This window comes from Macrobrachium rosenbergii, chromosome 6, assembly GCF_040412425.1.
Source record: "Macrobrachium rosenbergii isolate ZJJX-2024 chromosome 6, ASM4041242v1, whole genome shotgun sequence".
In the NCBI taxonomy this organism is placed as follows: domain Eukaryota; kingdom Metazoa; phylum Arthropoda; class Malacostraca; order Decapoda; family Palaemonidae; genus Macrobrachium; species Macrobrachium rosenbergii.
In genome coordinates, this window is record NC_089746.1 from 24467944 (window position 1) to 24481684 (window position 13741).

The following is a 13741-nucleotide window of genomic DNA, read 5'->3' on the forward strand; positions in this document are numbered from 1 at the left end:
ATTTTCATGATTGTTATTATCATTAGTGTTTTCTTTGATGTGCTACCCTTCCAAGAATTGGTAAGGTTGGGTTGTTTCCTGCGTTGGAGGAAAGGTCAACGCCCCCACTTTTTCTTGCTTTGTCCTTGGCATGTCCTGTCTTACTCCCTCGTGGCTTGGAGTGACAGAACTGGGACATGTCAGAAAGCGGTGCGGATCTGTGCCTGTTGTCCCCTTCCTCTGTTCAGTCTGGTAGGGCACCAAGTCCAGCAATAGGGGTGCCAGTTCTAGCACCAGAATTCATTCTCTGATAGGATTGCTTGGTAAGAACAAGAGGAGTCTCCCAACTTTTTTTCCCACTTTAATTTTACCTCACTGGTTCGGCTTGGTAGCAGTGATGCTTCATCTCTTTCTGGTAGTATTTAAGCGAGTTTAAGTTGCCTTTGATCACTTTCGCTTCAGTCCAATGTAGCTATGGATTGTTCGTGGTTTAAGGCTGGTACTGTATCAGTATCAGTTAGGTTCTCGTGAGAAGCCTAGACTGTCTTTGGCTGTCCAGTGTACTGTTGTGGATTTTTTCGGCCAGGGCGATAATGCTCCTCACAGTTTTGATGCGCCAGTAGCATGTGTCTAGTGGAATTTGCGCAGTTTGCCTCAATGCCATATTCTTACGCATGCATGTCTATCGCTTACCTTTATGCCTATCGCTTGCGTGCCTATGGCTTGTACGCCTATTGCACGCGTGCCTATGGCATGTGCTCCTATCGTGTGCACACCCATGGCTTGTGCGCCTATTGCATGTGTGTTTATGGCTTTTATGCCCATCACCTGCACGACCTTAGCTTGTGCCCCATCGCGTGTGTGCCTATGGCTTGTATGCTTCTCGTGTGCATGCCTATGGCTTCTGCGCCTCTCTTGTCTCTTGCATGCCTGTGCTTTTGCCTATCACATGTGTGCCTATGGCTTGTGCACCTATCATGTGCATGTGTATGGCTTGTGCACCTATCTCTTGTGCACCTGTGGCTTTAACACCTACGGCTTGCAATCGTATGGCTTGTACAGTACTCGTATTGCTTGTGCACCTTTAGTTTGCACTCATATGGCTGTGCGGCTATTGCCTGTATGCCTATTGCCTGTATGCTTATCACTTGTATGCTTTTAGCTTGTGCGACTACCAATTGCACTCTTATCACGTGTGCTCCTATCACCTGTGCACATGTCTCTTGCTTGATTATCACCTGGCTATAGGGGATCTCGGCATACGCTATCATTTTGGCTTCCATTTAAGTAGGCAGGTGGTTGCTGTTAGTAGTCTCAACATTCTGTTTTGGAGATTTTGACTCCTTTTCCAGTTGCGGGAGTTTCTCTTGGTAAACAGTTGATTACTGTTTCGTTTTTTGCGATTTCCCCGAGGTTTAGGAATGTCCTCGTTATTGCAAGATTTTCCTGATCAGAATTTAGAACATTTCGTTGAGCCAACAGGTTTCCAACTGAATCATTCTTAATTTTGAGCCGGAGCAAGTGGTTTTGTCAGCGGTGATTAAAGAGGAGTTTTTAACCCTCGATGGAAACTTATCAGGATTTAGTTCAATGCAATCAAACTACTGCTCTTCCACCATTGAGCGTGTAGTCTTTGCCCTGGTCTCTCTGGCATATTTTCAGTGGCTAAGACTTACCCTGCCTTTTCTGTGACGGGAGGGCAGTTGCTTTTGCTTCTATTGATTGATGAATCAGTTGTCTGATATACAACCAGTGTATAAGTGGTCACAATTTCTTTTTTGAAGAGGTTAATTGCTTTCTGTAAGGAGAGGTTAAATTATGATTTTGTGGAAATAGAACCTTTATTTGAGCTGTGTTTCATTAGGTGGCTTGTGTATGTTCAAGGCTTTAATGCAGTTCATGTAAAGGGAACCTCTCCTAAGATTTTTCTTTCTTGCCGCCATATATTGGAGAAAGAAAACTACTTTGCTATCTAAGTGTCTCTTTCCAATTACAGTATGGGGGTAGCACTGGGGAAGGACTAGTCCCTGCGTAGGTTTTTGATTTTGAAGTTAAAGATATTCTCTCTGTTTAGGGTTTTCTTGCAGAGAAGTTTTGCCTTTATTTGTGGTGCTTATCGCCACTGATCACTTCTAAGCGGTTTTCAGTCCTTATAGGAGTTTTTTTTAGCGAAGCAGAGGTCTTCTCATCAAGGTCATATGATTTTGGGAAAGTTTTTTGACCTGGCAAGAATCATATGTTCTTTTTGTTACCTGTACATGGGTTTTGACCTATCAGATTTGATGTTAGTTTCTTGGGAAGGATCCAGTTCTTTAGATGCCTGTTAAGATGGGAGATCTAGAATTTTGGGAGTTTAACCATTATTGGTGGAGGTCTGTTACACCTATACAGTAATCTTGAATTTTTAGTAATCAGGGAAACATCAAGCAGTGTGTAGAGTAGAGCACAAGTAACAATGTTATCAGACAAACCATCTTCCCTTTTTTAGGTATTTATATATTGATGCACATATGTAGGTATATATACATAATGTGTAGGTTTATATATATATATATTATACTGCATACAGTGAACCCCCCTGTATTCGCGGGGGATGCGTACCACAAACCCCCGTGAATAGCTAAATCCGCGAATACTTAAAACCCCTCTAAAAACACTCAGAACTGCCCATTTTGATAGTTTAAACACAAGAAAAACCATGTAAAAATGCTTATACCTGAGTATTTTAATAGTTTTATCACAAAAAGTGCATTTATTCATGAAAATTATATGAAAATACAGTAATTAGTGAATATTTCTCAGTGAAAAATACTGCGAATGGGCTAATTTTCCTCGAATAATGTGCTAGAGTGAGGTTTGTCTGATGTGGACTGAGGATCTATCCTCAAGTTGGAAAGAAGTTCAACTACTGATGTTTTCAGAGACAGTGGTCAGTCTCTATCTTCTGGAGTTGGGCTGGAGGTATTTCCTGAGCATGCACCTTTATAGGCAACTCCCATTAAGTTCTTAGTTTCCTGGTTACTCTAAATGCTGGCAGTTCCAGCTGTTAGAGTTTTTAGGTCTTTGTCCTCCTAGGCGGGTGTAACTAAGGTGCCTGGTGCACCGTAACTCTTTTTGGGAACTTGATGGATTTAGTTTTTGCCCCCAAAGCTGTCTGAGTCTTTAGTGAAAGCCTCTTGAAGCAATTAAACCCTCTCTTGGTAGCCCTAGGACCTATAATATGGTAAGAGAATTACAGGTGTTGAGGAATGTTGGCTTTTGCATTGAAGATACTAGTCTTTTGATCCTGACCTAGGTTGAGAGCAAAATATCTATTTTGGGGCTTTTCCCTTCTCAGGGTTGTTAAATGCAGACTGGACCTTATTTGAAGATAATGAATTTGACACTTTTATATCATATAGGGCAGATAGAGTGTGCTCAGAGTAAGCCTGTTAGAAACAATAATTTTATGTTTAAGGAGGAGTGAACACTTTGTCTAAATGCTCTGTCCCCCTTTTCTGTTAGTTAGTCAAATTAACACACATAACCTCTTCCTAAGTTATAACCTTGCTGGAGGTAATTATTCATTATGAAAATTTTAGTGGATGTACTCAGTCACTGAGATAAGTAATAGTTATGAAAGGAACTCAACATCCAGAGGTTAGCTGTAGACAGTGGGCTGTGGGCATCCCCTGTTATGGACCTGTTTGAGACTAAGGGGAGTCATCTTTTTGCCAATTTTTTGTTCACTAGTGCAAGGTCCTGTAGCTTGGGCAGGGACACCAAGCTGTTCCTGTGGTAGGTCTACACTGTAATGCCTTTCCTTCTCATACTAGGTTTCAGGAAGTCATCAGTGTATTAGGGGAACTTTGATAAGTTGTCTCTTGGCGATGATTACCCCAGGTGACCAAGGAAGGTGGGTTTCTGGTTTCTTTAAGTGGTGGATGCAAGAAACCGAGAGATGGAAGGTTTCATCACAATCCCACAAGCTACAGATGGGTGTGTGGTGTGGTCCATGGTTCTGGTGAGCTCAAGGTGGGATCTCGCAGTAATGCCATTATCAGTGCTGGGAGAGAATCTACTAATCGATTCTGCCAACACAGTGGTCAGGGTATAAGTCATGGTCTCACGTCAAGGGTTGTTTTCCAGCACCCGTACCTATATAAACAACATGGTTAGGTTTCTGTTTCTCAAGCATGAGGAAACTTCTTGGTAGCAGCCTTTAAGGCTAAAGGGCTATGTTGGCCTTGGCTATCGGCTTGTCTGAGGAGAAAGACATCTAGATGTTTTTATAGGTGTTATAGTGGAGCTTCCCAGGTCTCTGCTTCGTACTTTACCTTGGATTCTGTATGTCGTTCTTCAGTTCATTATTTTTTTGACCTTTGAACCATATTGAACAAGCTTCTTGTAAAGAAGTTTCTATTGAAACTTCACAGTAGCCTTAGACACAGCTAAAGAGTGAGAGAGCCACAATCTTAGTCAGATAAGATAGGCTTTGCTTTGTGAAAGACAAGCAAGTATCTTTGCCTTATTTTGGGCTAAGTATAGTTTTTGACTAGGCCTTTACCTACAACAGTATCTTTACCTAGCTTGGAGTCACTAGGGCTTGAGGAATTTGACCCCTTGGGGGTCCAGTACTGCCTGTAAGGATTGTTGGAATTGCACTAAAAGGATTAAACCTGATGTAAAGGTTGTCTGTAGTGATATGGAGACCAGAGTTTCCAAAGAGTAGGAATGTTACGTCCTTTTCATTGGTTCTTTGGTTAAGGATTTTTATGCTAATTTCTATCGTTAATGGAATGTAAGCCACTGGACATGTGAGCAATGGCTACAACTTTTAAATTTGAAAACTTATGCTTGTTTAAGATATTGAAGTCACTTAGTGGCATGGTAATCTTGTACTTGCTTTGGTTTATCTTCATGGTGCAGAGATTAGATGTGATTATTGCAGAGCATTAACTCCTCTGGTTTGTGCAGGGGTATTATGTCCTGAATCAACAGGTAGCATTTTTTGGTCTACTGCTTTTTAAACCTGGTTGTGGTTTTTGGGAGTTAGAGTATTAGAATTACTGTATACTTTTTTGTACATACCGTATGTACTTGTTAGTGGTTCTGTAGGGTTTTGGCACAGTAACCCTACCCCTCCTGCTGCTGAAGGGGAGCACCCTCCAAAGAGACCTTAGCTGTCTCCATGATAAGGATTTTGTACCTGAGTGACAACCCTCCTAAGGAGGCATTAATAGCCTATGGATTGAATTCACTGGTTAAAACAAACACTTGTTTTGTACAAAATAATTTGTTACTAAGTAGCCTTTAAAGGGTTGGCTGATTCCACTGTGCCCACCTCCTTTTTCAAATGTGGGAATCAGCTGTATAATGGAGAGATAAGATTCATTTCAAAAATATAAATACTTAATTTAAGGTTTAATTTTTAAATACTTAGCTCTCCATTATATAAATTGCCCTCCCTACCTTCTCACATTCAAAGTGGACAGAAGTAGGCTGATCAGTTACGAGTGTTTACATCTGTTTTTATGTTCTTCCCCTTATATTTAGAACAAACTTTGATGATAATCAAAATCAAATTTTATCATTTGAAAGCAAATTTTATTAGCCAGTACATAGTCTTTGCCAAGTCATTATGATGTTAGAGCATAAATTATTTTTTATTGTTGCAAAGTAAATTTATATAGCCAGATTATTGTATCATTCATACACTTCTAGGGCTTGCCCATGGGATTTGTTCTCAGAAAAGAGAATGAAGATGGAGTTATTCAGATTTGCAGAAACTGGACAGCTAGGTAGGAAGATTAAAAGGAACATGGAATTTAAAGACAGAGATCATTGCTTTTTGGCAGTTATGGAACACTGCAAACGATATCCAAGAATGCCTACAGTGTTCTGTGCAAACTCTATTGTGGACAGTATCCGATATGGGGATATTGTTGTGAATTTGCCTGGCATTGTTAGTATACATAAGTTCCATTTATTCCACCTATGGAAATGCATTGAGAGAATGCTCTCTGTCGATTGTAAGAATTTAACTGAAAAAGTTGTGTATTTCAAGCTTAATACTGTACAGTGCTCTCTTTTGTCCTTTAGCAAAGTGAATTTTTGTTTTGTACAGTATTAAAGTGTGGAGGATGTTTATCAGTTTAGAATTATTTCGCCTTACTTGTTTGAGGCAACTTAGTTAACTTTTGTAATTTAGGAATTGGCTACAGATTATGCTTTAATATACTGTACACCATACTATATTTTATGGTGCCAAGAAAGTTATAGTATATGTTAAGCATAACTGTTTTGATTATTTATTCTGAATGGTGAGGAGGCATCTTTACAGTTCATTATATAAATTTGCTTATCACAGTTTGAAGAATTTTATTCATGAGAATAGCTGTTCCAAGTACAGAGGGCTTTACTGAGCAAAATACTGTATTTTCTATGTACTATACTGAGATATCTCTGTATTTTTAATGCCTTCCTTTGGCAGGGGCTGCAGTTAACAGAGAGTCTTTGGCAGCACATTGTAGAATGTAGTAAAGGTTCTTTCACTGTTCCTTTGTCCCCAGATGCATTTTCTGCCATTTAATTTTACTGTAATTTGTTTTGCTTAGTCTCTTCCCACTTAGCTGTCCATAATATTGCATCAATTTTTCCTTTCACTTAGGAAAATATCCTTCGGGTAAGCTCTGCAAGTCTAGAGATGGTCTTCCTAATTTCTAAAAATAAAATAATGTAATATTAGCAACATTAAAAGCTGTTACCTTTGTCCATGTGCAGTGCAATGTTAACAGATTTGTAATTTTCTTCCTCCAGTTGAATCCTCTCTCAGAAGTACACGTTGAATTACACACTCGCCATGTTGAACTATATGCAGCCCAACTGAGAATTCACGCTGTGTTCACTGGTTTGCGTTACTTTATGTATCACTATCCTCTCAGTGCAGCAACAGTTGGAATTGGTATTTGTATGGTGTTCTTGTCAGCGGTCGTTATTCTCAGTTGGTATCAGTTCTCTGGATCAAGCCCAGCTGCCCAGGTTAGTATAATACTGTATCATTAACATATCATTTATTGGCTACTTAACACGCTGGATTGTGTATGTGGTCATAGTATTCTATTTTCATTTGGCTGTCATTTCATAAGTTGTATTTTATTTTGAATACATTAATTTTTATGTTAAGCAGCCATATATAGATTATGTGTAATATTGAAGTTACTCTAAATGTTGTTCCTTGTATTAATTATGTATTCATTACAGTCACTTTCATCCATTTTTATCCCATGTTAATTTCAGTTTGAGTTAAAGAAAAAGCTAGTACACACTTTTAAGGGATTCAATTGTTATGCTGGTCTTTGCACTTGCAAGAAATATAGCATGCTAATTATTTTTCTCAGTGAAAACGTTCTCATTTTTTTTTAGGATATTTAAATATATACGTTTTGCCGAATATGTAATGATGGTGAAATTTGCTTTTGTTGGTAAAATAGCCAATCACAAAAATATTTGCTATTGACTTTTTGAGAATAACATCTCTTGAAAATAAGTTAAGAGACATGTTAAGTGGAACATGTCTCTTATCTCTTAAGATTGTTGGGATAGTGCACCATACTACCATCTGAGTTTTTGCTTATATCAGTTTCTGTTATATTATGGTACTACTGTATATTTAGTGAAGTATGCTGTATTTTTTACAGTAGATTTTCATTATTAATACAGGATAATTAAATGCAATATTGAAGTTTAGTAAGCCAAGATTCAGTTGATAATCAGTAGTAATTATAATGTTTTATATTCATTTTCCATCTTTCACAGGTTGGAAAGCCCACATTTCCTAATGGTCAGGCACTTACTGGACCCTCTGAAGACTTACGAAGTATCAGTAATTTAACACCAGAGCGTAAAGGATCGTATAGACACAGTTTTTCATCAGTGAAGAAAGGTTTGTTACATCATTTTTGAACCTTAGCATATACTGGTAAGCAAAGTGTAGAGTGACCAACACAGATTGTATATTCAACCCATCTGATGTTATTGAAGTGATTTCGATTTCATGATGGTGCGTTTGATAAGGTGCAGATTTTGTCACCTGTTTTATATTTTTTATACCATATTAAGGTCTACTTTTCCAAAGGATTAAATTACTGACCACAGGTAATTTGTGTTGTTTCCAACTTGGCCAGGTGTCTGATATGAATGAGGTTGTTAGGAATTTCACTTTTTTCCCATATAAATGAATGAATCTATCCTAGTTATTGATTAATGTAAGAGACATTATTTTTCATTAATTTACCATTTGGTAATCTTCAGTAACTCACCTTATATTTCTTTTTCAAAACTTTAATGGTAGCCAGTCCCCAACAACACATAAGAAATGCAATACAGTATAAAACATTCCACTCTTTGCCCGTAGAGGTGTTACTGTTATTGTTTCCATGGACTCGACTCTCATTGCTCTGTTATGAAAACAGTGTTTTGTTTATGAAGTACATTTTCCCATCATTGAATAATTTTTAATTAAAACTATTGTTGCCTTTGACACTCGATAGTACAGGATGTATCCTAGAAGTTTGAATACTCAGTAACTTTTTAATCAAGATACTTTCATGAGAAAAATGCACTTTCAATTCATTAAGAGTAGTAGTATGCCAGTGTATAGGTAATCTTCAGATGTGCCAGTTACATTTTATGGAAAAATTATGGCTTATGAATGTTGCAGCTTGCAGAATTACTGGAGTAGTTGACACCTACATAATTTACTATATTGTTCCTAGTAATTGCACAAAATTTTCAGTTAGATATTTGTAGCTTAGGAGTTTTCATTTTAGTTTTGAGATTTGTGCATAGAATTATTTTTGTATTGTTTTATTATAATTTTTTTTTAACCTTTCTATGTTTTTTATTCTTATTGTTAAAGATTATTATATCTGCTGTTAACTGAAAAGGAGAGTACTGTATTCTGTTTAGACAAAGAAACTGGTTATCAGTTAAAATGAGCTAATTTATTCTTGAGTACTTGGCCACTTGCCCTCCTTATACTTTGCCATCCTTCGCCAGTCAGTTTACAGTGCAGCCAGTTTGTTTGTGGCACTGGTTAATCGTTTCATGATTTTTCATCATCTGATTTTCAGCTTGGAAAATTATTTTAAAGCTGTCTGTAATTTATCTGTCTTCATTGTATAAGAATTAGATTCTTAAATTTGAATCCTCATTTTGCTGACTTACTACTTTCATAACAGTTCTGCCATTGCTGAAAGACAGGAAAAATATAGGTTTGAATGCTAAACAAATAGTTGGAGTTAGTATATAAGAATATGCATTAGATTTTATATTCCTTTCCACATTTATTACCATTAAAATTAATTTTTAACTGCCACAATTTCAGGTCTGGAAAATGACATGAAAGGCAAGGATGTTAGTGACTCCATTGATGTCTATGGGACCAAAGACCTTAATAATTCTGATTTGGAAAAGGCAAGGAATTTTTCTGGATTCTAATGTTGTGTAATGCATTTTCCAGGTATAATTTTAAGAGTGGACAATGACTGTTGTTGAGCATTCTTCAGGAATTTAGCATGAAAAATAAATTTTATAAGTCCTTAAATGTTACATGCATTCTAATTGACATGTGAAGACAATGTTAGCTGGAATTCTTAAACAGAATAAAACTTAATTTCATTGCTCATCATTGTAAATACAGCAATACTATTCCTCTGATTTTATCACCAACTTTTATATCAGCTCCTGGAGTAAAATTATATTTGTATTTATATTCTTCCCGTAAATTGATTGATAATCCTTATCAGTGTTGATGATGAACTTAATCCCCTTTCAGTCTGAAGACAGCAACCTGTTGCCTGAATCAGAGAGAAGAGACAGTGATGAATTTGAAGTTGTCAGTCCCACAAAATTTGATAGTAAGTTTACTTAATCATAATGCATTAACCCATTGAGTTATCAGACTTCCTTACCCACCAGCTGCATGAACCCATCAAGTCATCATACTTCCTTACCTACCAGCTACATTAACCAATTTAGTTATCGGACTTACTTACTTATCAGCTACTTTAACATATTAAGTTATCAGACTTCCTTACCTACCAGTTACATTAACTCATCAAGACATCAGACTTCCTTACCTACCAGCTACATTAACCCATCAAGTTGTCAGACTTCCTTACTTACCAACTATATTATTATGATAATGTTTTGCTAGGTATCTTTTAAGAAGTTAAAGCATATGTGATTAAGCCTTTTAAACTAAATAAGGACTGAGTTAAACAGTATTTACTGTTAAAGTACTGACTCATTTCTTTATTAAAATGTGGTGGAACAGCATTTTTTTTATAGCAAAGAGTTAAAAATATGACATGAGACTGAATAAACAATTTAGACCTGTACAAACATCTTATATCAATAGAATGCTTTCTGATTGTTTATGAAAATCAAATTGCATGATGATTTTGAACCCTTTAACTTTAAAAGTTCTTATGCATTATTACTTTTGGCTGGCTTCAAATATTTGTTTCTGTAGGAATACAGTACTTACAGTTTTCCTGTGGTTGATGTGTTAATTCTTAGTGTAAGTACTTTACTCAGTATTGATTGTTGAATGTTATCAGTTTCCTCTCTTCAGTACTTGGCAGTAGCTTTTCATTTAAAATAAATGTACTTACTTTCTGATAAATGATGAACATATGTTATCAATTTTCTTTCTTCAGTGCTTGAAAGTAGTTTTTTTTTTTTTTTTAAAGGGTGCATGTATTGTATAAGAAGGGAAAATGGTAGATAGGCGTAAGAGGAGGAGGAATCATGTTGGGGCAGAAGGGCAAGCCTTGGAGGACGTATATTAGTGACATATTGGACTTAGGTGCCTGGAATTGAGAGGACAGGAGTTATAATGTGAATGGAGTGAAAAGAATTTTTTGGACTATTGACAGATATGGGTATCGCATAGCAAACAGACCAAATATGTCTAATAAATGTATGGAGCTTGAACCTTTATAAGCAGCAGATTGGAGTAGATTTTTAAGATGTTTGACTACTAAATACTGTTTCATGTCTGGGGTGTATTGGGGATACATAATTGTGCAAATGAGATAGTTACCCCTCAAATAACATGGGGTTACATTCATGGAGAGTTTGTGTTATTTCAAATTGTGTTATTTAACCCCAATTTTCCCATGAGAAGCAATGTTAGTATGGACTCTTGAGAAAGTGTTTATTTTGAAGGTTACAGTACTATAAATTTTTAAAGAAATACAGTATTACTATAACTTTTAAAGAAATATTATTGATATTTTTAAATTAGATTGTCACAGTAATATATAAAAACATGGGTTTTCACTACTGTATGTATTTAAATTCTGCACTGTGCATGCTTGTTGTTTACTTTAGGCTGGGCATCATCTGCTACCATCCATCTGTCCCTCCTCAGCCTGCTTGAATACAATCCTTATGTCAATTGAACACTTAAGTTCACTATATGAAACTTAGTTTGCACTTCTGGGAACCCCAGGTTGGTTTCCCTCTCTTACCACTAGGTAGCGTAGCTGTTTGTGACATCATTGCCACTCTGGACCATCCGAGGCATGCAGCTGATTTGAAATCAATGTTTATGAGTAAATTATTGTAAAATCAAAATTATCATGAAAGTAACATATCTCCATAAATATCTACATGTGGTAATATGAAAACATGTATTTTAAACTCATGTTATTCAAGAGGTGATTGTAGCGTCCAGAAGCTGAAAAATAAGCTAGGATCCCAATGATCAGTATGGTTTGGACATGTAATGAAAAATGGGAGAGGAGTGGTCAGGCAGGTAAAGTAGTAGATTATTTTTATTGCAGCATGAAGGCTTAGAAGATCTTGGGTTACAGGCATGGATAAAAACCTGGATCAGGTGAGAATTCAGGTAGATAGTGCAATGGTTTGACATGTAATGAAAAATGGGAAAGGAGTGGTCAGGCAAGTAGTAGATTACATTTGTTTCAATCAGAATTAAGGCCCAGAAAGTCATGGGTTAAAGGCATGGATAAAAACCTGGATCAGATGAGAATTCAAGTAGAAATTGCACAAGACAAGAGGAAACAGATGGAACTTTTTTTTACTGTATTAATACTATAAAAGGAGAGTCTGGCATAAACTTATGGTAATGAACAACAAAGAAGGGCCATATCATTCCTTAAGTGAAATTCATTAACTAAATTCATTTCCCTCCTTTTCAAACAATCATCTAATAGCTGTTATATTAATGTACATGAAGGTGGTAACATGTGAATTGGTTTAAGCAAAATTCTTAACATGGCATGGGGATATTCATAAGCACAAATGCTACTGGAGATAATCTTTAGAAAATTACTTGCAAAACATCAGATTCATAGATGTGTGTCAGTGATTTAATAAACTGTAGATTATTTAGCATGCTTTATATTAAGCTCTGATTTCAAAGTAATGAATATGGAACTTGGCTCTGGAGGGAGGTACTGTAGTAATTTTCACACCAGAAAAATCCCAGTAAATAAATTATTAGTCTAGTGGTACTAAACTGTGCATTTGAGTGCAAGCACTGGTGTCTTTGTATTGAGATATAAGTACTGCATTGTATCTTTTATTTCATGGCCAATTAATCTTAATATGATAAGGGTTTTAAAATTGTAAAATTTAAATACTGTAATGTTGTTTTGCAGATAGGTTCTCTAATCTTAGTAATCAATGTTTAAATGATAGATCTTAAAATTATAGTATGATGTAGAACTGTTTGTTTTCCCTGTCACCTGAAGATGACATGTTATGCACACACAAGATTACTTTATTTACTGTGTGATTTTATAGGTGCTAAACAACATTAAAAATATACAGTACACACAGCATGATAGACTTTTATGATTATTTAGTGAATGCAGTATAGGATGAGAAGTATACATACCTATTTTATGTTTTTTATAGATGACGTCAACAAACACTCAAGGAGGTCCTCAGAAGTAGATGAAGATGAGACGTATGTTCGACATCGAGTTCAGAGCATAAGCAAAATGCCAAATGAATCCCTGCTTGATGAATAGTTTTGATATCCAGAGTTTATGTGCTGTATTTGTTTCTCAGTGTGCCATCTTGTTTATTATGAGCTTGAAGTGTAATTTTGAAGCCTTTTATAGAAAAGCTTTACTGTAACTTTTAAACATTATCTAAGATAAACTTTACTATTTTCCTAGTGATTTTGAAAGTGCAGTACTGTAGAAGGTAGAATTGGAGTTTATAATTTTTTTAGATGCTGATTGAGAGGTAGGATTACAAAACTATAGTACAATAACATTTTGTCACTAAAATTTCATACTTTGGGACCAAGTATAATAAGTTTTTCATAATTTGATATAAAAAATTTGATATAAAGGTGAGGTTTATTTGTAGTATTGTAAATTTATCAGTTATATTTGTTATACACAAAATGATAAAATATAGAAGAACAAATTAGTACCTGTATAATGATTGTACTCTCTGTGTAGAATTTAAATGAACAAAATAAAAAAAAATTAAAGTGAAAGTATTTTATTAAAGAGGTCTCTGTATGTACAACCATATTTCACTGTGCAATTAAGATTTTCATTTTTTAACTGTTTATGAATACTGTACTTGAAAAATATTTGTCCCCGAAACTAAAATCTTATGTAACCTAACCTACCTAGTGGAATGAAGTGAGTTTGATAATTTGCAACAACACTGTTCATTCTTGAACTGGTGGGATATATTTCATAATAATAGAATTTTGATGTGGTTA

At 35.8% G+C, this 13741-nt stretch overlaps 1 protein-coding gene across 9 annotated transcripts in view; it reads left to right on the forward strand.

Moving 5' to 3' along the window:
- Seipin (lipid droplet biogenesis associated protein seipin) overlaps positions 1 to 13501 on the forward strand; it is a 36428-nt gene extending 22927 nt beyond the window's left edge. For 4 of the 9 annotated variants that reach the window (XM_067105243.1, XM_067105242.1, XM_067105244.1 and 1 more), the window contains exons 5-9: positions 6778 to 6999; positions 7777 to 7903; positions 9347 to 9435; positions 9797 to 9878; positions 12913 to 13501. In XM_067105243.1, coding sequence (XP_066961344.1) covers positions 6778 to 6999; positions 7777 to 7903; positions 9347 to 9435; positions 9797 to 9878; positions 12913 to 13028 — 636 coding nt within the window. In that variant the 3' untranslated portion in view covers positions 13029 to 13501. The remainder of the gene's footprint in view (positions 1 to 6777; positions 7000 to 7776; positions 7904 to 9346; positions 9436 to 9796; positions 9879 to 12912) is intronic. The other 5 variants (XM_067105248.1, XM_067105246.1, XM_067105250.1 and 2 more) reach the window with 3 other exon arrangements.
- Positions 13502 to 13741: the final 240 nt, after the last annotated feature.